Source organism: Furipterus horrens, unplaced genomic scaffold (assembly GCF_987537825.1).
Source record: "Furipterus horrens unplaced genomic scaffold, mFurHor1.1.pri manual_scaffold_12, whole genome shotgun sequence".
In the NCBI taxonomy this organism is placed as follows: domain Eukaryota; kingdom Metazoa; phylum Chordata; class Mammalia; order Chiroptera; family Furipteridae; genus Furipterus; species Furipterus horrens.
Window position 1 is genome coordinate 50941131 of NW_028327182.1, and position 21138 is coordinate 50962268.

Here is a 21138-nt window from a genome sequence, read left to right on the forward strand (position 1 = left end):
GTGAGAGGGAAAAAAAAACAAAACAAATTTGAGTAAAAGATTCCCCACAGCAATATCAGCAACATATGAGCAAAGTTAGTATAGGTGAGGTGGGAATAAGAAAGAAAAAGGAAAGAAAGAAAAGCTTAAACGATGTCTGTAAGAAAGTGGTGATTTTGAGAGGATAGAGAGAGAAGGAATACTAAGAGTGAGGAATGAAAACCATGCTAAGACACGGAAAAATTGAAATTTAAAAAAAAAAGAAAGAAAGGGCAGGAGAAAGGCTTAATGCAATAGGAGAGGGGAATGGTAAAATTTGAGATTCGAAACACAAAAATAGTGAAGATCTAGAAATAAAATTGAAGAAATGCAACAACAACCACGGTATCCAGAATGAACAAGCAAAGGTTGATAGAGGTGGAGAGAAAATAAGGGTATTTAAGAACGGAAAATGGAATGTGAGATGAATAATGACAAGAAAACTGGCTTTGAGAGGCTCAAGGAGCAAGAAGTAGTAAGAGTGCAGAACAGAAGTGATAGGAGGAGAAAAATAAAATTTAAAACAAAAGTAAGAGGGAGGAAGGTAAAATGGAGTAAGAATAGGGAGGAACAAAATATGAGATTTGAAATAAACTCTTAATAGGCACAATTGGAGGAAAAGGAATGAATGTTAAAAAGCTATGCAGGAGAGAAAATAATGCAAATCATGAAGAAGACTGTGGTGAAATTTGTCTCAGTAGAATCCAGTGTTTACCAGTGTTTTCTCTTTGTGGATCTGCCCCTGGTGTACCCTCATGTTTAATAAGGTGCTTCTGTATGGTAGTCCATGGGCACTGAGGAATTTATGTGAATCTTTTAGCTACATTCTCTCATCCAATATTTCTTGTTGTCTTTTCAAGAAGTTTAAAAGCCTGAAAATACATTAGCAAAAAAAAAACACCATCCAGAATTAACAGCTATTAACATTTCATTTTATTTGCCTCCAGTCTCTTTCTTAAAAAGGAAACAGTGTAGTCTCTTGGTACCATACTTAATTTCTCACCATGACAACTTCTGTTCCCCTGTCTGCATTTTAGAAGCAATCACTATCGCCAATTATTTTTCTAGTTCATTTTAATATATTTATGGGGCTATAAATACTATATAGTATTGTTACTTTTAATTTTTTAATTTTATATCAGTATTCATACATGTACTTTCTTGTTATATTCAGTATTGTTTTGAGAGATTGATGCTAATGCTTTTTTGAACCAATATTAATCTGTTAATAGTTTTTTAATTTTATATTTTATTTATTGATTTTAGAGAGAAAGGAAAGGAGAGAGACAGAAGGCAAGAGGAACATTGATTTGTTGCTCTACTTATTGATGCATATATTGGTTGATTCTTGTATGTGCCCTTACTGGAGGTCAAACCCACAACCTTGGTGTATTAAAACACTGTAACAACCAACTGAGCTAGGGCTATTAATAACTTTTAATTACTAAATCAATCTAATCATGATGCTATGTATAGACCTATTTCATTTTCTTTAACTCTTGTTTGGTTTTCCATAATGTAAAATACTACATTATATTTATCTATTCCTTTACGGATGGATAATTATATTGTTTTATTTTATTTTTTTTAAGTATATTTTATTGATTATATTGTTACAATAGTTCCAATTTTTTCCCCTTTGCTCCCCTCCGCCCAGCAGTAGTGCAGGGATCACTTTTACCCCAGCTTTTTTTTTTTTTTTTTTTTTTTTTAAGTATTCATTATAAAAGTCACCTGTTGAGATTAAAGGTGTAATCTGGGATCTATAAGATTATCCAAAATGTAGAAGAAAAGGGCAAATGAATGAGAAAAAAAAAAGAGAATAATGAGTAAATAGTGGTCTTTATAAAGCTAAAAATAGAAAAATCAATAATTCCAGTTAAGGCTATAGAAATATTTTCATGATGATCCAGATGTTATAATGTTCTTCAGGAAATGTAAGAATTTCTAAACCAGAATTAATTCTCTTTCTTAATAGAGGAAAAAAAGCAAAGAACTTCAAGCAAAGGTGACAGGTTTAGGGCCAATGTGCTACTGCTCACAGCTCCAATAAAGGAAATTACAGTTACTGAAACTAGGAATCAGAATTGCTCTAGCAACTAGAAAATGAAAATACATATATTTCCATTAAATATAAATGTAATACTTTCGATATATAAAAAAAATTCAGTATAAGCCTGAACTAAAACATTGCTTGTGAAAAAAATCTGCCATATTTTGTTCTGAACTAAAACATGCAAATAAAGAAAATGCCAAAAGCTAGAATAAGTGAAGCAGAAGCTATAATCAAAGAAGGTGGTTTCTGACTATAAGGTAATATCAAGTGTAGAGGTAAAAGGCTTCACCAAGTACCACAGTAATAAAAATTACTAATAGATAACTATTGGTTAAAAAAGGTTTTAGTATCAGTCTTAAAGTTTAAATACCTTACAGGTATCAAGACAAAAACAAAAACAAAAAAGAAAAAACCCAACAAAGTTACAACAATCAGGCTAGTGCCAGCTTTAACCTCTGCAAAAGCTCAGAAAACATACCATCCACGTGTCCTTTTGGAAAACTTTTTCAAATATCCTCCTGCTAACCAAAAGATGAGTCAGAATGGATAATTTAGGATTGGAAAAGATAGTATTTAAGAAACGGTGGTAGCATGGAAACCATCTAAGTATACAGTTAATTATAATAAAGATGAGTCCTTAAACTAGGGGCTATGCAGCCCCTGAATGGTATGCAAATTTTTATATTAATAGTATATTTCTAGGGAGAAAGTTCATAGCTTTCATCAGATTATCTAAAATGGTTCATGTCCCCCCAAAAGTTTTAAGTGCCACTATTATGGATACAGAGATTCTAAATAAAATTTTAGCATTCTAATCCAGAGATATATTAAAAGAATGAAATGACCAGGTTGAATTTATACTAGTCAAGCAAGAATGATTTAGTATTAGAAAATCTATTATTTCACAGAAGTAGACCTCAGGTATGCTTAAGAAATGGCCAGATATTTTAAAAAGTCAATACTAACTATGAGAAATAGAAGAACTCTTTTTTTTAATGTGGTAGAGAATGTATTTCTCTAACCAACATCCACATCCTATATATTGATGAAACTCTAGAGGCATTTTTCCTTTAAGATTAAAACAGGAATTCTGGCTATCATAAGTCATTCAAAAGTCCCAAGGTAAAAGAAGGACTTGTTATTTAATAAATGACCCTGGAACACTTGGATATCATTTGGAAAATTTCAGTTAGATTTTCATGGTGTATCAAAATTACAGATAAATTGGGAGTCTCAAACTATATAGAAAAGTTAATTTAGAACCCTAAGAAAAACAAAAATAATGAGATCAGATGTCTTTCTGTGACATTAGGTATCATGGCTTCATTCATAACATTATCTGCACTTTATTATAAATATTTATTTCTCTGCCTAGAAGCCCATTGAGATCATGGAGCTCTCATCCTTATTTCCATAGCATGACCTCCTGCATAGCCATTGCAAGAAATCTTTGATGGAGGGCTCAGTTTTAGAGCCTGGGAACCTTGTCTACCAAAATGACAGCTAGAGCTTTCTGGCTCCTCTGTTTGATCATTGGATCATCTCCGGAATCCCCAGTGGCAGAGAGAAAGGATGGTGATATCAATGGGGAAGCAGTTGTGAGGTCAACAGTGGACTGCCAGAAACTGGATGTCCACCAGAACTTTATTCAGCTGTGTATGGGACAACATTGACCACGATGAGTCAGTTAGAATCAACCTCTTTGTAAAAACATGAACTATAACCAGCTATTATTGCTGGGCGAAAGCTGATTTTAAAGGAGATTGTCAATTTGGCAAGATAAACTACCTTGAATTAAGTGTTGCAAAAGCTGCAAATGGGCAGACCAAGCTCTTCAGTGCAAGAGGAGAGAAATGCTGAAAACCATCCATTAAAACAACAGAAAAAAAAAGAAAGAAAGAAATCTTTAATGGAAAAAGGAATGAATGAACAACCCCAATAGGAAAATGGATAAACCATATGAGTAGACAGTTCACCAAAGGAAAAATAAAAATCAATAAATACAAAATTATGTTCAACCTCCTTATTATTTAGAGAAGGAAAATTAAAAAGATAATAAAATGCTATTTTCACCTGTCAAACTGATTAAAATACTTAAATTAATATTCAGTTAGGTTAACATTATACATGCTTATGAGAGTCTAAATTACCCCAGCCTTTTTGGAAAGCATTTTGGAAATCTGTATTAGAATGTGTGTACCTCTTAGCACCATGACTATGATTTCTAAATGTCATTTCTCATTAAATGGAACCATAGTCCTGTAGAGCAGCAATATTCAACCCATGTGCTGCAAGTCTTTTTAAAACATGCACTGTCCTCTTTTCCCTTAGATTGTCAAATAAAAAAACAACAACAGCCAACCCAACAATAGCTGTCTGGTGTGAATGAATTAAAAGTATACCTATTGTTTTTGTCAGGTCAGCAAAAAATATCACATTTTTTGATGTGCCACAGAATTTTAGTAATTAGTTTTTGTGTGCCATGAGATGAAAAAGGTTGAAAATTGTTGCCATAGAGAATTGGCAGATTCAAAACCTGGAACATCTTGTGACAGAAAGCAAAAACGCTATCCAGGACTACTAATTGTGTTTGAAAGTTGTAGGAGCAACCTTGAAGGAGCCAAAAATGTCACAATGTGAACACCAAAAGGAATAATCACTGTAATTGACTTAAACACATTAAATATATAAAAAGCAATGGGTTCATAATAATACTTTGAAAATCAGTTATTTTAATAGTTGGTAGTATACAGCCATTCTGAATACTAGGAATTAAGACAAATCAAACATTTGTCCTGCCTTTCCTATACTAACCGTATTTCACAATAACCCACATTGAAGAGGGAAAATTTCTTCTTTCTAAAAGAATTCCATCCAGAGAATTTTAGGAATTAGAATAGAAAGATTGTTATTTTTACAACCCCCAGCCTTCAAGAAACAAACTTCTTAGGGCAGAGCTCTCAAACTAACTGGTGAGAACGGGTGTTTTGTTTTTTTTTTAACTTCCAATGTATTAAAGAACCATAATCTTGTAAAACACAATGAAATGTGGCAATGTCAAATTGCTGTAAAAGGTTTTAAACTTTTTCAACTTTCAATTTTTGTATTTACCATGAATTGGTAGCAAGTCATTGAAAACTGACACCACCACCTCTTGAGTAGTACTGGCCTAGCTAGTGATAACGAGTAAATGCCAAACCTGTTAAGTGAAAATTCATGCGCAGCTTTCATATGGATGGATTAGGCTGAAAACACCCTAATCCACTTATTGGGTTGGCCAAAAAAAAAAAGTGTTACTTTTTTCCATAAAATAAAGGACACATTTTCCATTTTCATCAATAACTTTATTGATTTGGATACTTTTGATTAGGTTGCTATCTCCCGCTATCGGCTTCTAGCGGGTAGAGGGTAGGGGTACTGCTAAACATCTTCCAATGCATAAGACAGCCCCACAGCAAAGAATTATTTGGCCAAAATATCAGTAATACCAAGAAACTTCACAAACCACTTTTGACATGTTGAAGCAATCACAGCACCTTCTCCATACACTGCACAAATCTTTTTTTGCGTTTCAGTTGCATTTTTACCTTTCTTGAAATAATAAAGTATAATATGCTGAAAATGTTGCAGATCTTCCATCTTCTATATTAAAGTGGCGGCACAAAAATGCACCAACTTTGATAAGTTTTTTTAATGCACACTGGTATGACAGCTGTCACAATACAATCTAACAAAATTGTTTCAAGTGAAGTTTATGACAACTAAGCACTACTAGAGCTGTCATACAGGAAAAAACATAACGGACTTTTTGGCCAATCCAATACAAATAAAAGTGAACAATCAGAAATTGTGTGCTACTTTATTTGACTCAATAGGAAATTTATAGTAGTGCCTATGAATTATTACACACCATCACCACCACCACCAAAATTGAACCTGAATATAATCAAGCTTCAAGAACTGACTCCTGAATTTTCCAGGAATAGAAAGGATAGAGGAATGAGTTAAGTCACACAACCACAAAAAGGGTATCAGCCAAATCCTACAATGTGGGAAATGATACAGGACAATGACACAATTTACTCAACTTCGACAAACAGATGTCACAAAATGAAGAGGCACTGTTTTAAGGTTAAAGAGACATAAAAGACATCTGAATCAAATACAATGTGTGGGACTTGTTTGAATTCTGATTCGAACTAAAGACAATCAGGGAAATGTGAAAATGGGCTGTTGAGATTATATATTTTTAAAAAGCTTTGTTTGTTAGAAATGCATACTGATTTATTTCAGGCAAAAAAAGATGTAATTATCTAGGGTTTGCTTTAAAATGTTCCAGTATATTTTAGGATGGGGCACATAGAGGGGAGAATAGATTAAATAAAATAGGCAATTAATGTTGATAATTATCAAAGTTTGGTAATGTGCCAAAGATAAAGATATTAATTAAAGCAGTGAAAACAGATTTTACTACCATCTGACAATAGAGGAAAGAACTGAGCTCCATTCTGATTTGTGCTGCTGAGATGACTGGAGTTTTAAAGGGATCTGAGGGAGGGAGGATGATCAGGTACTCAAGTGAAAAATTGCAAAGAGCGTTAATACCCTTGAGGCCAGCTGTGTGTGCTACCTGGCAATTATCGAAGTTAGGATTCTGTTCTTCCACAGAGACTGGAAGACAGACAGGTCCCTATCCTTCCTGATGATTGCCTCAAAGGAATGGTATTCAGTTCCTTGAGAAACACACCCCTGAGTTGTAGGAGATACATATTCCTCTCAGAAAGAAGGAGGAATGATCCACAATTGTAAGCCTTTTAGTAAATGCTCTAAGAAAGAAAGGAAGGGTAGGGGTTTATCTTCAGGTGTTGAGCAGAAGCAACAGTAAATTCTCCTGGCAGCCTTGCACTTTCTCAGGCAGGCATTTTATTGGGGGGCTGGGGTCATCCTACAGACATGGCCTTATGCTTCTAGAAGCCTTGCTAGAGTTTGGTTATCTCTTAGTGCAGAGGTTTGGACAGAGTTGTGCTGAGAATTCCACAATTCTCACCAGTACATGGGGGTCCAATATATCAGTCTTTTTTAATGAGAAAAAATACTCTTACGTGTATTTTGAAAGTTTTATTAATAAAAAGTTATTTTTAAATGTATATTCCTATTGACCTGGTAATTCCTCTTAAAGGAATGTATACTTAGATAATAATCAGGAATTTGGTCAAGGGTTTATGTATAAAGATATTCATCAAAGTAGTAACAGAGCCCTGGCCTAAGACTTCAGTTGGTTGGAGCATTGTCCCAGTGCTGCAGGGTTGCAGGTTCGATCTTCACTCAGGTCATGTACAAGAATTAATCGGTGAGCGCATGGATGTATGGAGCAACAGGTTGATGTTTCTCTATGTTTCTCTCTCTCCTTTCCTCTCTCTCTCAAATCAATAAATTTAAAAAAAAAGTTAAGTAGTAATAGAAAAACTGGAAACAAATGTTTCCAACATTAAAAGACTTAAAAATAAATTTTTATCCTTTAGGCTATTAGATTGTCAGAAATTCAAAAGCATCAAGAGCCATTGATTGATGAGACTCTGGAAGCAGGCACTCTCATAAATTGCTGGAGAGACTAACCCCAGGGAGAGCAATTTGGGAATCTTAACAAAACTACTAATCCATTTACTCTGTGATCTAGTACTTCCACTTCTGGGAATGTATTCTGTAGTGATATCTTTACATGTATGAAATTGTTATGTACAGGGTTGTTCATCACATGATGATTTGTAATAGCAAAAGATTAGAAATAATAGAGAATAAATTGTGGAATTTATTTAGAGGATTACTATACAGCTAGAAAAAAGAAAGATATCTGCTATCTATGCATTCAATATGGTAGCCACTAGCTGTACATGGCTATTTAAATTTCAATTAATTAAAATTAAATAAATTTTAAAATTCAGTTCTTTGGTTGCACTAGCCACATTTAAAAGTGCTCAATAGCCACATGTGGCTAGTGGCTGCCAAATTAGACAGCAAAGATATTGAACATTCCCATTGGTGCAGAAAGTTATATTGGACAGTGCTGCTTTATATAGTGAGTATAAAAACATCTCTAAAATACCTATATTACTTTTATAATAAAGACATCTAAATATAGAAAACAGTACATAAAAATGAGATTCTTTGTGAAAGATTAAAACCTGGGTTCCAAATACATATGGAATCTTTTCACAGATTATTTTTTCTTAAAATGAGTAACTGCCCAGTTTTCTCTTGTTAATTTACCATTTTCAGATGTAGCACTATGATGCCAGGTGAATTACATATTACGGAAAAAATTCAGTTGGTAACAATGGTTAGAGGCAAACACTGTGTAAATGATTCTTGATGGATGAATAATTTTTTGGCTAGCCTTTACTGTTTTTTGCAGGCAGAAGGCTTGAATCAAGGATGCCTGAGGATGTAACCTTCCTCACCTATTGAGTGCATGCACTAAATAACTCTTAAATTTGCTAGGTGCCATAGCAAAATGTTGCAGCTATAATCACAGCTCTTTGGAATATTCTGAAATTAGGTTGTGCTATAATAAGAAAGATACTTGGTCTTTGCTCCTGGCACATATCTTCTAAAACCTTTGGAACCTCCTAAGTGAGAAGAATATCTTTGTTGTGCTAATCAGATGACTTCTGGCGAGGGGCTCCTAGTTAGCTTCAGGTTGGGGCCTAGTCACCAGAAAGACTAAGTAAACCTTGATTACAAGTGTAAAACTTTCAGCCCTACATGCCAACCTCAGGTAGGATAGAAGAGCTAGAGATTCAGATAATCACCAGTGGCCAGTAACTTAATCAATCATACTTATCTAATGAAACCTCTATAAAAACCTCTAAACAACAGGGTTCTGGAAGCTTCCTGGTTGAATACTGGGAGGGTAGCACATGTGGAGAGGGCATGCCATGGCCCTTCCTACTTAACTTACCCTGTGCATAACTTCCATTTGGTTGTTCCTGAGTTCTGTCTTTTATTATAAATTGGTAATAGTAAAAAGTGCTTTCCTGAGTTCTGTGAGTCTACAAATTATCAAACCTAAGGAAGGGAGTTGTGGGAACCCCAGGGTCAGTCAGAAGTATGGGTGCCCAGTACTTCTATTTTGTATTTGAAATGAGGACAGTCTTGTGGGACTGGGCCCTTTAACTTGTGGGTTCTGATACTGACTCCAGGTAGATAGTGTCAGAATTGAACTCAATTATTGGACATCCAGTTGGAGATCTGCTGGAAAAAAAACACTACCTATTTGATTTCTAAGGGGGGAAAAGACCCTCGAGGCAAGACCTTCAAGCCATGCCTTTATAAGGCTGTAGAACATAGTATAATGTTTATTTCAGAGTCTGGTTTATTTTTGTGTTGTCTAAGAAGAAAATATTCGGAACCAATTACCACCTTAGTGTGGAGTATTTTTTTTTAAATGGGGAGTTGTACTATAAATTTGAGAGACTAATAAGTAATTAATTTTAAACAGCACTACAAAACATAAGGAGTCTCCCCGTCTGGAAAATAAAGCTACTGACTTGAGAGAAAAAGAATCCTCTTTGAATTTATCTTACCAAAGTCATGACTGCTCTGGTGCCTGTCTGATGAAAATGCCACTAACCTCCACAGGAGAAAACCCTTTGCAGCTACCAGTTACATGCCACTTCCAAAGACGACATGCAAAGACAAACTCTCATTCTTCAGCACTCCACGTGAGTTATAAAACCCCTTGTGGAAGGAGTCTACGAAACATGAAGGAAGTTTTTCGTTACCTGCTTGAGACAGAATGTAACTTTTTATTTACAGATAACTTTTCTTTCAATACCTATGTTCAGTTGACTCGGAATTACCCAAAGCAAGAAGAAATTGTTTCTGATATGGATATTAGCAATGGAGTGGAATTGGTGCCCATTTCTTTCTGTAATGAAATTGACAATAGAAAACTTCCACACTTTAAATACCGAAAGACTATGTGGCCACGAGCAAATTACCTAAGCAGCTTTTCCAACATGTTTACTGATTCATGTGACTGTTCTGAGGGCTGCATAGACATGTGAGTAGAATAACATGGCACTCAGAAAATCTTCTGAATGTAGGTGTACTTGTTAAATCCTTCAATGTATCAATTTGTCTGTGTATCTAAAACTGTTCATTAAGAATCTAAAATGGAAAGATGCAGTCTCACTAGGAATGGGAAAGAAAACTTTTCATCAATTATTATAGTAATTTCAAAATTATTTCCTCCAAGGATGAGTATTTCTTTTTTTTTAAAATATGTTTATTGATTTTTGAGAGAGACATCGATGTGACAAACATCAATTGGTTGCCTCCTATATATGCCCTGACTGGGGATCAAACCCACAACCAAGGTATGTGCCCTGACTAGGAATTGAACCCCGAACCTTCTGGTGTACAGAGCGATGAGTATTTCTTTAAGCTAGTATCATAATCACAATAGCAGCAATTACAGTTAATGCCATGTAACAGTGCCAGACACTGACAATTGCTTTACATACATTTTCTTATTTAATTCTCAGAAAACTCTTACAAGGTCAAAATACTATTTTCATGTTACAAATGAAGAAACTGAGAAGCTAATTGTAAGATCATAGGGCAAACAAATTGAAGAGCTGCAGTTTGAACCACTGTTCTTAACCACTATGTTATATGTTGTGGTTTGCTTCTACAACTCATTTCCTTGCATTTTTTTAGAAAGTTAATGGTGCTTATAATTAGTACTCTCTTGACATTCCATAAAAATATGAAAATATGTTCAATATATTAGGACTTTCAAACCATTTTAAGGTGTATAATATACATGTTTTTGTAGGTATACATACATAGAATGGAGTTGCATTGTATGTACATTTAATTTAATGCAAATTTAGCTTCCTATACTAGGCAAAAGAATGAGAGATAAATATAAATAAATGATATGGATAGTAGTTTTCACCACCCTGTTAGCTGGGGTGTGAAATGAGATGAGTATGTCTGCTATTACATCATTTTGGCTCAGTTCCTTAAGGCCTGTCATAAAGGAAATCTGTCACTGTGCCAAGTTTAATTCTGTTTAAAAATAAGTTTTTTTAAAAAATATATTGTCTCTAAGTATAACCCAACTATATCTTGCCTAGCTCAGTCTGTTTCAGAGCTGGAGGGAAAAAATGACTGTTGGCCAGTGTTTACTTCACCGTCAGTTTAAGGGATTTAAAAAGAAAAAAATTTTGACTATGTAATTTTAGAACACGCAGGAGTAAACCCCACAGAATGTATAATTTCAGACAGTCACAGCACACAAAGGCAATGGTTAGGATCCTGAAGGCAGCTTGAATCCTAACAGGTGGAAGAATTCACACCTGAAGAATCAGAGATAAATGTAGAATCTGATTGGAAGGTACTTTACAATAGCTATATTTAAAATGTTCAAAGAGCTTAACTATTAGCATCCATGGAACAAGAAAAGCAAGAGAAGGAGATTATTTTTGTAAAAGGTATATATGAAGGAGAACCATTTGGAAATATGAGAAATAAAACATCTGGTCATTGAAATGAAAAATGAAATAGATGGAACTAAATGTTAGCATTGGTATAGCTGGAGAAAGAATTAATGAATTGGATGACACTAAGATCTTTCACAATGCAAAGAGATAAAGGTATGGAGAAAATAACTTACAGGTTAAAAAATATGCAGGACAAACTGTAACAGACATCTGCAATGAAGAAAAGAGAAACATTCAAAGATAATAGCTGAGCCCAGGCAGGTATGGCTTGGTTAGTTGAAGTGTCATCCTGTAAACCAAAAGGTTATAGGTTGGATTCCTGGTCAGGGCACGTATCTTGATTGTGGGTTTGATCCCCAGTTGGGGCACTTAGAGGAGGCCACCCACCAGTTGATGTTTCTCTCACACATCATTATTCCCTCCCTATCCCCACCCCCACACACCTTGCTCTCTCTATAAAAGCAATGAAAAAATGTCCTCTGGAGAGGTTAATAAAAAAAAAAAAAGATAATAGCTGAGAATTTCCCAGAGTTGAAAAAAGACAGGAATCCTCTGACACAAAAAGCCTGCTAAGTACTAAGAAGGGAAAATAAGATAAATCTAAATATACTGATACAACTTAAAAAGTATCTAGGGTAAAGAGTAAATATCAAACACTCAGAAAAGAGGAAAAATATACTGAGAGTACACTTTTCATCAGAAATAGTACAACAAAGGAAGAGATATATTAGCTTAAAATACTGAAGGAAAACAAATATAAAACTAGAATTTCATACCAAGCCAATCAGTCATTTGACAGGGAGAGTGGGATATTCAAACAGTTACGCAGCAATGGGAGAGGTGCATATCTACGTTCCAGCAGTAGTACTTTTAAGTATGTTTAGAGTACTGTTTTCTAAGCTATAGGTTTAGTGGAATGTAAAATCATTTAAAGGGATGGTAACTAGCATTTTAAAAATTAAATTATCCAAAAAAGATCCCAAGTACATCACAAACAATAAGGATAGTTTCTTGCCACTATTGTTTCAATTTATGCACATGCACACCTGTGTATAAATATGCGTGCTTGTATAGGATCCTGAAGAAAATGTATTTTCTGCTGTGGGTCATAGTAAAAAATATTTGAAAGCTACTACTCTAAAGAGGCTTACACATGTGCATAAGAATAGGATGTTCGTTGCAGCATTTATTATATTGAAAATTTGAAGCAACTTAATTGTATACCAAGCAACTTAATTAAGCAACATAATTTTATATCTAAATGCTATGGAAAGTTTAAAGGAATTAACTATTTGACTATAACAGATTGGATTTCAAAAACATGATCTTAAAAGAAAAGCAAGTTGTAAGATAATAACTATAGTGAATATTTTAAAATAGTACAGTATATTGTTTGTAGATCTATATGTATTTAAAAGGATGCAGCACCCAATTTCTTGAGAGTTTAGTTTTATCTGTAATGTTTAATTTTTTTTATTTTTTAATGAAGATTATTTAAACAGTGTACGAGGTCTGTCCAAAAAGGAGCCATCCATTTAATATGAAAAATACATGTAATATGAAATATATATTTATTGAAGAAGATACAAGATACAAGAAACACTGTACATAGGACAGTGACACCTCAGCCCCCTTCTAAGTAGGCACCTTAGGACCTCACACAGTTCTCCCAATCACCATCAGCTGCCTCATTATATTTTCCTTAATCTCATCGATGGTCTGAAATCTCTTCCATTTCAAAGGTGATTTTAGTTTTGGGAAATGCCAGAAGTTGTGGGGTTTCAAATATAGACTGTAGAATGGCTGAATACCTGGGTGATTTGATGTTTTGCCAAAAAGCTCTGCATGAGATGTGATGCATGAGTGGGCACATTGTTGCGATAAAGCTGCCAGTCACCAGTTTCCCATAGCTGTGGCCCCATTCATCGTGTTGTATCTCTCAACAAACAAAAAACATTGCGGTAGTATTCCTTATTAATTATTTGGCCTGGAGGGGCATACTTGTGATGGACAGTGCCCCCCCAATCAAGAAACACAGTTAACATGGTCTTGATCTTGCTGCAACTTTGCTCTGCCTTCTTTGGGCGTGGAAAACCAGGTGACCTCCATTGGGATGACTGGGCCTTCATTTCCAGATTATAGCAGTAGACCCACCATTTATCTCCGGTTATGACCTTCTTGAGGAAATCTATTTCAGTGGTAGTGGTTTGAATCAAGTCATTAGCAACTGGTGTTCCTTCTGCTCTGGTAGCAGAAGTCACGGAACAAATTTTGCCACAACACATTTCATAAACCTCAGACACAGTAGTTTTTGGAATCCCCATATCCACTTCTTGTTCTCACACTGTCAGTTGCCTATTTTTGTTGATTGCACCCCATACACATTCACATTCTCAGGTGTTCTGCTTGTTGCAGACCTTCCAGAATGTGAGTCACTTTCAACAGATTCTCGACCATCTTTGAAATGTTTGTGCCACACTTTTATTTGCACTGCACTCATCCAAAATGTCTTCTGAATTCAAATAGTTTACATGGAAGAATGTTTAAGCTTAATGCAAAATTTGATGCAGATTTGTTGCTCTATTTGTTCAGTTAGTTTGAATGTGACGGCCACAAAGTACACATGCTCACTCAGCGGCATCTAATGCCCTCACTGACTAGTACAGTAAAGTCATCATTGTTCATGCACATTCATCTGGTCCATTCTCCTTGGCTGCCAGGTTATATTGATGTCACACAAATGGTTCTCGGTATATTAACAATGGCTAGACTTTTTCTGGACAGACCTCATATATATTTTATTTTATTTTATTTATTTTTTTTTTTTTATTTTGGTTTTTCAATTACAGTTGTCCCCTTTTCCCCCAATTTCTCTCCCCCACCCAGCCCACCCCCTCTCCCGCAATCATATCCCTCCCCGCTGTCCATGTCCATGAGTCCTTCATACAGGCTCTTTAATTAAACCCTTCCCTTACTTATCCCCCTTCTCTCCCTCTCCCCTCCCCCCTATTGACTGCTACTCTGCTTTTTGTTCTATTTAGTTCCTTTGTCTGTGTTGTTCTTTAGTTTCCTGTATTAGGTGATATCATATGGTATTTTTCTTTCTTTGCCTGGCTTATTTCACTAAGCATAATTCTCTCTAGTTCCATCCATGTTGTTGCAAATGGTAGGAGTTCCTTCTTTCTTTCTGCTACATAGTATTCCATTGTGTAAATGTACCACAGTTTTTTGATCCACTCATCTACAGATGGGCACTTAGGTTGTTTCCAGCACTTAGCTATTGTAAACAGTGCTGCTATGAACATAGGGGTGCATAAGTTCAAAAATATGGAACGCTTCACGAATTTGCGTGTCATCCTTGCGCAGGGGCCATGCTAATCTTCTCTGTATCGTTCCAATTTTAGTATATGTGCTGCCGAAGCGAGCACAGACCTCATATATATTTTAAATGATACACGTAGGAAAAAGAAGGACTAGGCAAAATGATGACAGCTAATTCTATGTAGTAGAAGTATGCGTGTTTATTATATTATTATTTCTATTTTTCTGTACAACTTTGCAAAGTCATATCAAAAAAGCAACTTTATATTTCTGCATCTAATATAATTCAAATTGATGAATTTTTTGTTGTTTTTTATGTTGCAAACAGTAGTCACCACTCATGCATGTATTATGTGTATACAGAAAAAGACAGAAGAGAATCATCAAGGAAGAGACCTCAAAGTAACTTGCTGAACAAAGGAGATAGATCCAGAGATTTTATCCAGCTCATCAGTAGTCACATATCCAATTTACAGCTGAGATACCCAGGTTCCTTACTCCCTATTAAGTTATAAGTTTCTGTCATGTTAGACAATCATTTAAATGGGGGGAGGGGATCATGGTTGCATGTTTCTTGTTTAGCAACATTATAAAAAAATAAATTTAGTAACCAGATATCCATTGTCAAATTCCCCAATCTGTTTTTGTGTCATTAGAAAGAAAGATAATTTAAACTTTTTTGAGTTTGACACACGTAAGTTTATCCATTGTAGGAGGAGAGTGGACCAAGAAAATATTCACAAGCAAGCTTCTGAAAAGGAAATAAAAGGAGTTCATTTTGAAAAGTTAAAGAAAACTCATATAGTTAAGTATTTATTTCATGAGCAAATAGAGGTACAGGGCAGTTTATAATTATTTATAAACTTTTGGTAAATAATCTTTCAAGCAGGCATATCTAGGAAAGAATGTCAGCTGTTCATGAGGCAAACGACTATCCTGAACGCAATTTCATTCTTTACTATATCATTTACACTTTAATCAAGTCTCTTTACTTGGTGATTTTTTTTATTCTCACTTCCTTCATTGCCTTCCTTTGTAGAACAAAATGTGCGTGTCTTCAAATGACAGCAAGGAATGCTGAGATTTGCTTCTTGTCAAGAGATAAAATAACCATTGGATATAAATATAAAAGACTACAGAGACACATACCAACTGGGTAAGATACCTTAAGGATTTGTTACAGTGGTTTGTCTTAGAAGGTGGGTACTTTATTATTGTACCTATAGTCTTACAGATGTTAAAAATCTTAATTTTTTATATCAAAAACCTAAAGGAATTAAAAAAACAAACCTGTATATTGTTCTTGGAAATGGAAATGAGAGACCATGTATGTATCATGCAGAGTGTACACGAACCAAACACTCACCTGCTTTGAGGCTAGCTCTTACCCTCTACAGTTAGCCTTCTTTAGGAAGCTGTTTCCACATTAAGAAATATCCTGTGGGATGACTTCCCATCAAGATGGAGATGTAGTAGACATGCTTCTCGTCACAACCAGATCTCAAAACTAATAACACCCAGAACCATCAGAAAATCAAGCTGTATGGAAGTCTGACAACCAGGGATTTGAAGAAGACATATTCATCAAGACGGGTAGGAGGGGCAGAGTTACAGAGATGGGCAGAGGCGGCGTGTGGCAGAAAGGCAGAGAGATACCTTAGAAGTGAGCAATCCCAGCCCCAGGCCAGACCATACAGCCCATGGTTCCAGCACTAGGAAGATAGACACCTGTTACCTCTGGTTGTAAAAACCAAGGGGTTTGGGGTGGAGGAAGAAACTGCTAGATTTTCACTGCTTAAAGGGCCAGCATATTCTTAGAACTTACTCAAACCCACCCACTCTGGGATTCACCACCAGGAAGCAACTGGAAGGGTGCCAGTTGCATACGGGAAGCGTGGGAAGTGGGTGAAGTGACTGGAAATGGGGTGAGCACCAGGTGAACCACCAGAAGCAATGCAGCAGCATTGACCCCTCTCCTAGCCCTCACCACACAGCCACAAAGCAGAAGCAGGTTGCCCTGCCCTGGCAGTTACCTACGGCTCCACCCCACATGATTTACAGGTGCCTTTTCTACAGTAGGCCATGCTTCTAAGACAAGGAGTAAAAGCAGCTCTGCCTAATACAGAAAAACAAACATAGGGAGGCTGCTAAATTGAGGAGACAAAGAAATATGGCCCAAATGAAAAAACAGGACAAAAGCTGAGAAAAAGAACTAAGCAAAATGGAGATAACCAACCTACCAGATATAGAGTTCAAAACAGGAGTTATCAGGATGCTTAGAGAATTTCTTGAGTACAATAAAAAAATAAAGGAAGAAACTAACGTTACACTAAGTGAAATAAAGAATAATCAGAAAACCAACAGAGAAGGGAAGTTGGGATTCAAACTGAGGATTTGGAACAAAAGGAAGAGATAAACATTCAACCAGAACAAAAAGAAGAAACAGAATTGATGAAAAGCAAGGACCTACAACCTAGATTATTCTAACCAGCAAAGCTATCATTTAGAATGGAAGGGCAGATAAAGTGCTTCCCAGACAAGGTAAATCTAAAGGAGTTCATCATCACCAAGCCATTATTACATGAAATGTTAAAAGGAGTTATTTAAGAAAAAGAGAGGATCAAAACCATGGATATCAAAATGGCAACAAATTCACAACTATAAACAACTGAATCTAAAAAAAACAAACTAAGCAAACAACCAGTACAGGAACAGAATCATAGATAAGGAGATCACTTGGAGGGTTATCAGCTGGGAGGGGAAAGGGGAGAATGCGGGAAAGGCACAGGGATTAAGAAGCATAATTGGTTGGAACAAAATAGGGGATGTTAAGAATAACACAGGAAATGGAGTAGCCAAAGAACTTATATGCACAATCTGTGGACATGAACTAAGGGTCGGGGGATTGCTGGAGGGAAGGGGGGTACCAGGAAGAGGGGAGCAAGGAGGGAAAAATTGGGACAACTGTAGTAGCTTAATCAATAAAATATACTTAAAAAAAAAAAGAAATATCCTATGAATAGCTCTTCTAAGAATTGGGACTTTTCAACCTTTCAAACTTATTATTTAAAAATAAGCAGAACATTTTTCCTTCTAGACATACCCTTTCCAGACATTTTCTTCTTAGACATTCCTACACATTTTTTAAGAGCTAATATTTACTATATGCCAGGTATTGTCCCAAGCAGCTTGTAAATGTTGACTCACTTAATCTTCATTAAGCAATACTATGGTATTTTATATATATAAATTCACGTAATCCCCATTTTCAGTATAGAAAATTGAAGCACAGAGAAGTTAAATAACTCATCCAAGATCACACAGCTAATAAATGCTGGAGTTAGATGGGAACCTCAGGTAGTCTAGCACTAAAAGCCTTCCTTTACAGTTAGTCTGTGATTATTAGTGACATAGCAATATAAACTGCTTTGATTGATTTTTCTCTTGTATATTTTATTGACAGCATTTATGAATGCAGCCTGTTGTGCAAGTGTAATCGACAAATGTGTCAAAATCGAGTTGTTCAGCATGGACCTCAAGTGAGGCTACAGGTGTTTAAAACTGAGAAGAAGGGATGGGGAGTACGCTGCCTGGATGACATTGACAGAGGGACATTTGTTTGCACTTATTCAGGTAAAGCAAAGGTTTATTTTCAAATGACTGTATCTACATTTCTGAATCTCCTTTTTACTAGTCAGAGCCATTGAGATCTTGTAGCAAAGATGAGCAACAATATATAGGAGAAGCATCAAGAGGAAGGAAAGTGACTAGGAACTTGAGATGCCTTAGGCGGTGATGTTCCAGAAAAGAAAGGCCCAGAGATAAAATTGGGTTATTGTGTGAAGCACTTTTTTTTTTGTCTTCATGGTTACAGGTGCTTTGGGGTAAAACAACTTTTTAAATAGGAAATCTAAATTATTGAATTATCAATCAAAGACTACCTTATTCAATGTTTTGAGCTATTAGAATTTAATAAGGTGCCCTGACCAATGTAGTTCAGTTGGTTGGGGGCATCATCCTCCAAAGCCAGGGGTTGCTGGTTTAGTTCCCGGTCAGGGCACATGCCTAGATTGGGGCACGGGCAAGAGGCAAACGATGGATATTTCTCTCACACATCTATCCTCTTTTTCTCCCTCCCCTCCCTCTCTGTAAAAATAAATAAATAAAATCTTTAAAAAGATAATTTAATAAGGTAATTTTGTAATAAATACCTACATGTGGTGATTCAGGCAATGACTTTAGGCAGCACACTTCATTTCAGAGTCTCAAGAGTTTCCTACATTCTGAGCAGAACTTCTCAACCATTGTGTTACAGTTGTAGAGCTATTGATTCTTTGGGTCCACAGCCCCCAGGCCAGACATGTTAGTCTCTGACAGTCTTAACCATTTACATCAGAGCGTCAGGCATAGTTCCTCATTCTCTGTGTTTACCAGATGAGAAGGGTTGAGGAAACATGGCTCTAGAGCCTGTCTAGAGATAATGTGCTGGTCTGAGTTTTTGCAACTAGGCAGCAGAGACCAGAGCAGCCCTTCTTATTTGAATTTCCAGGTTCACTTCAGTAACGTCAAGAATTAACAGAATTCAGAATAGTCACACTTGGATCCCTGCCACATACCACTTCTAGACACACAACTTGCTTAGACAGTCATCTCTCATATTTCTCAAAATAACTCTGATGAAAGTCAGCTGCCTATAAATTGCCAAATAGTGTCCAGGAAGTATTGCCTTAATCTGCAATGCTAGAAATGCAAATAAGGTATCTCTGATCCAGCTGCTAACTTTGGCTTGGTAACTTTAATTTTGAGTCCCTTGAGGGGAAAAATGCATAAACTTTAAGATTTGAATGTTACACTAGGACTTAATATGAGGACAATAGACACATATCACCACAGATTTAAATAGGTCACTTTATAAAAACAGTATTGATTTTAGGCAATAAAGCGTTTTTAACTAGACACAAAACCTTCAATGTTAAGGCTAGAGTTCACCTAATTTTCTAGAATGCTTTCTGATCTGTATTTTTGTTTTATATTATTGTTGCTAAATCTCCTTCATGTTATACCAAAATAGACAAGTGCCTTTTTAAAAATGTCCTGTTTTTTCATATACTGGAAGACATTAAATCTCTTACTGGTCTTTTATTCTTTCTTGCAGTAGTTCTCTAGGGTGTTAACATGTTTATCTTCATTCTAGAAATAAGGTACACCTCACAAGGTTCTTTTAATTATAGAGCAGAATAGAGACACCCTTTTGTTGCTTAGTAATTATTATGTTATCTTTTGTCTTATTGAAGGCTCTTTTACTTTCTCTTAGGAAGATTGCTAAGCAGATCTAACACTGAGAAACCTGATGCTACTGGTGAAAATAGAAGAGATGAAAATATTATGAAAAATATATTTTCAAAAAAGAGGAAAATAGAAGTTACAGATTGTGAGGTTGAGGTTATCCCATTAGAATTGGAAACACATCCTAGAAGTGCTAAGGCTGAAGAGTGCCCACCTAAGTTTAATAATAATCCAAAAAGGCCTGTTATGTAAGTAAGATATTAGGAACCTAATCAAAAATTGATCTTAATATTGGTCAAGAGTGATTGTTCGTCCTTCCTTCCTTCCTTCCTTCCTTCCTTCCTTCCTTCCTTCCTTCCTTCCCTTCTTCCTTCCTTCTTTCGTTCCTTTCTTTTCTTTCTTTGCCCCCACTCCTATATACTTCCTATATATAAACTTGCTTCACAGTTGTAAGTTTAACACGGAGAATTCTGGAAAGCTTAGATTTAAAAATCAAGCCAGCATACTTTATTTCCTCAGTGTTCCATTTCTGGAGTTTTACCTTTAAAAACTTTGACTTTAATCAGGTTCTTTATGGATGTAGTACTTTGCAGTTTTATTTTCTCTCACCATTCTATTTCCAACACTTTTCATAGATCTTTTAACATTTTAAAATATGATTATATTCTCTTTTTCTGGTTAAGGTCAGGCATAGATGTTAATACTTAGATTAATTTCTAATGGATATTTCTGTAACGTTTATATTATCTATATTTCAAGGTCTAGTAAAGAGAATAACTTTTTTTTTCTTTTCAGAGATATGAAATTTAACAATAGGTCAAGAATTTGGTATCATTCAGCCATCAGAACTCCGAAGACCGAGATAGCCATTATTCAACCTGATGGGAAAAAGATGGTAAAAACTGTGAAATGTGGATGGAGCCCTTCTGAGAACATTAACTATTATTT

At 35.6% G+C, this 21138-nt stretch overlaps 1 protein-coding gene and 1 non-coding gene across 2 annotated transcripts in view; one reads left to right on the forward strand and one right to left on the reverse strand.

The window, feature by feature from the left end:
* The window catches only part of SETDB2 (SET domain bifurcated histone lysine methyltransferase 2), a 78735-nt gene that overhangs the window by 47345 nt on the left and 10252 nt on the right, over nucleotides 1-21138 (forward strand). The window contains exons 6-10 of the mRNA XM_090258801.1: nucleotides 9573-10136; nucleotides 15944-16060; nucleotides 18368-18537; nucleotides 20219-20438; nucleotides 20986-21085. Coding sequence (XP_090114927.1) covers nucleotides 9573-10136; nucleotides 15944-16060; nucleotides 18368-18537; nucleotides 20219-20438; nucleotides 20986-21085 — 1171 coding nt within the window. The remainder of the gene's footprint in view (nucleotides 1-9572; nucleotides 10137-15943; nucleotides 16061-18367; nucleotides 18538-20218; nucleotides 20439-20985; nucleotides 21086-21138) is intronic.
* LOC149996177 (U6 spliceosomal RNA) lies at nucleotides 14905-15011 on the reverse strand. The gene has a single exon (XR_016507562.1). It is a non-coding gene; the product is annotated as a U6 spliceosomal RNA (small nuclear RNA).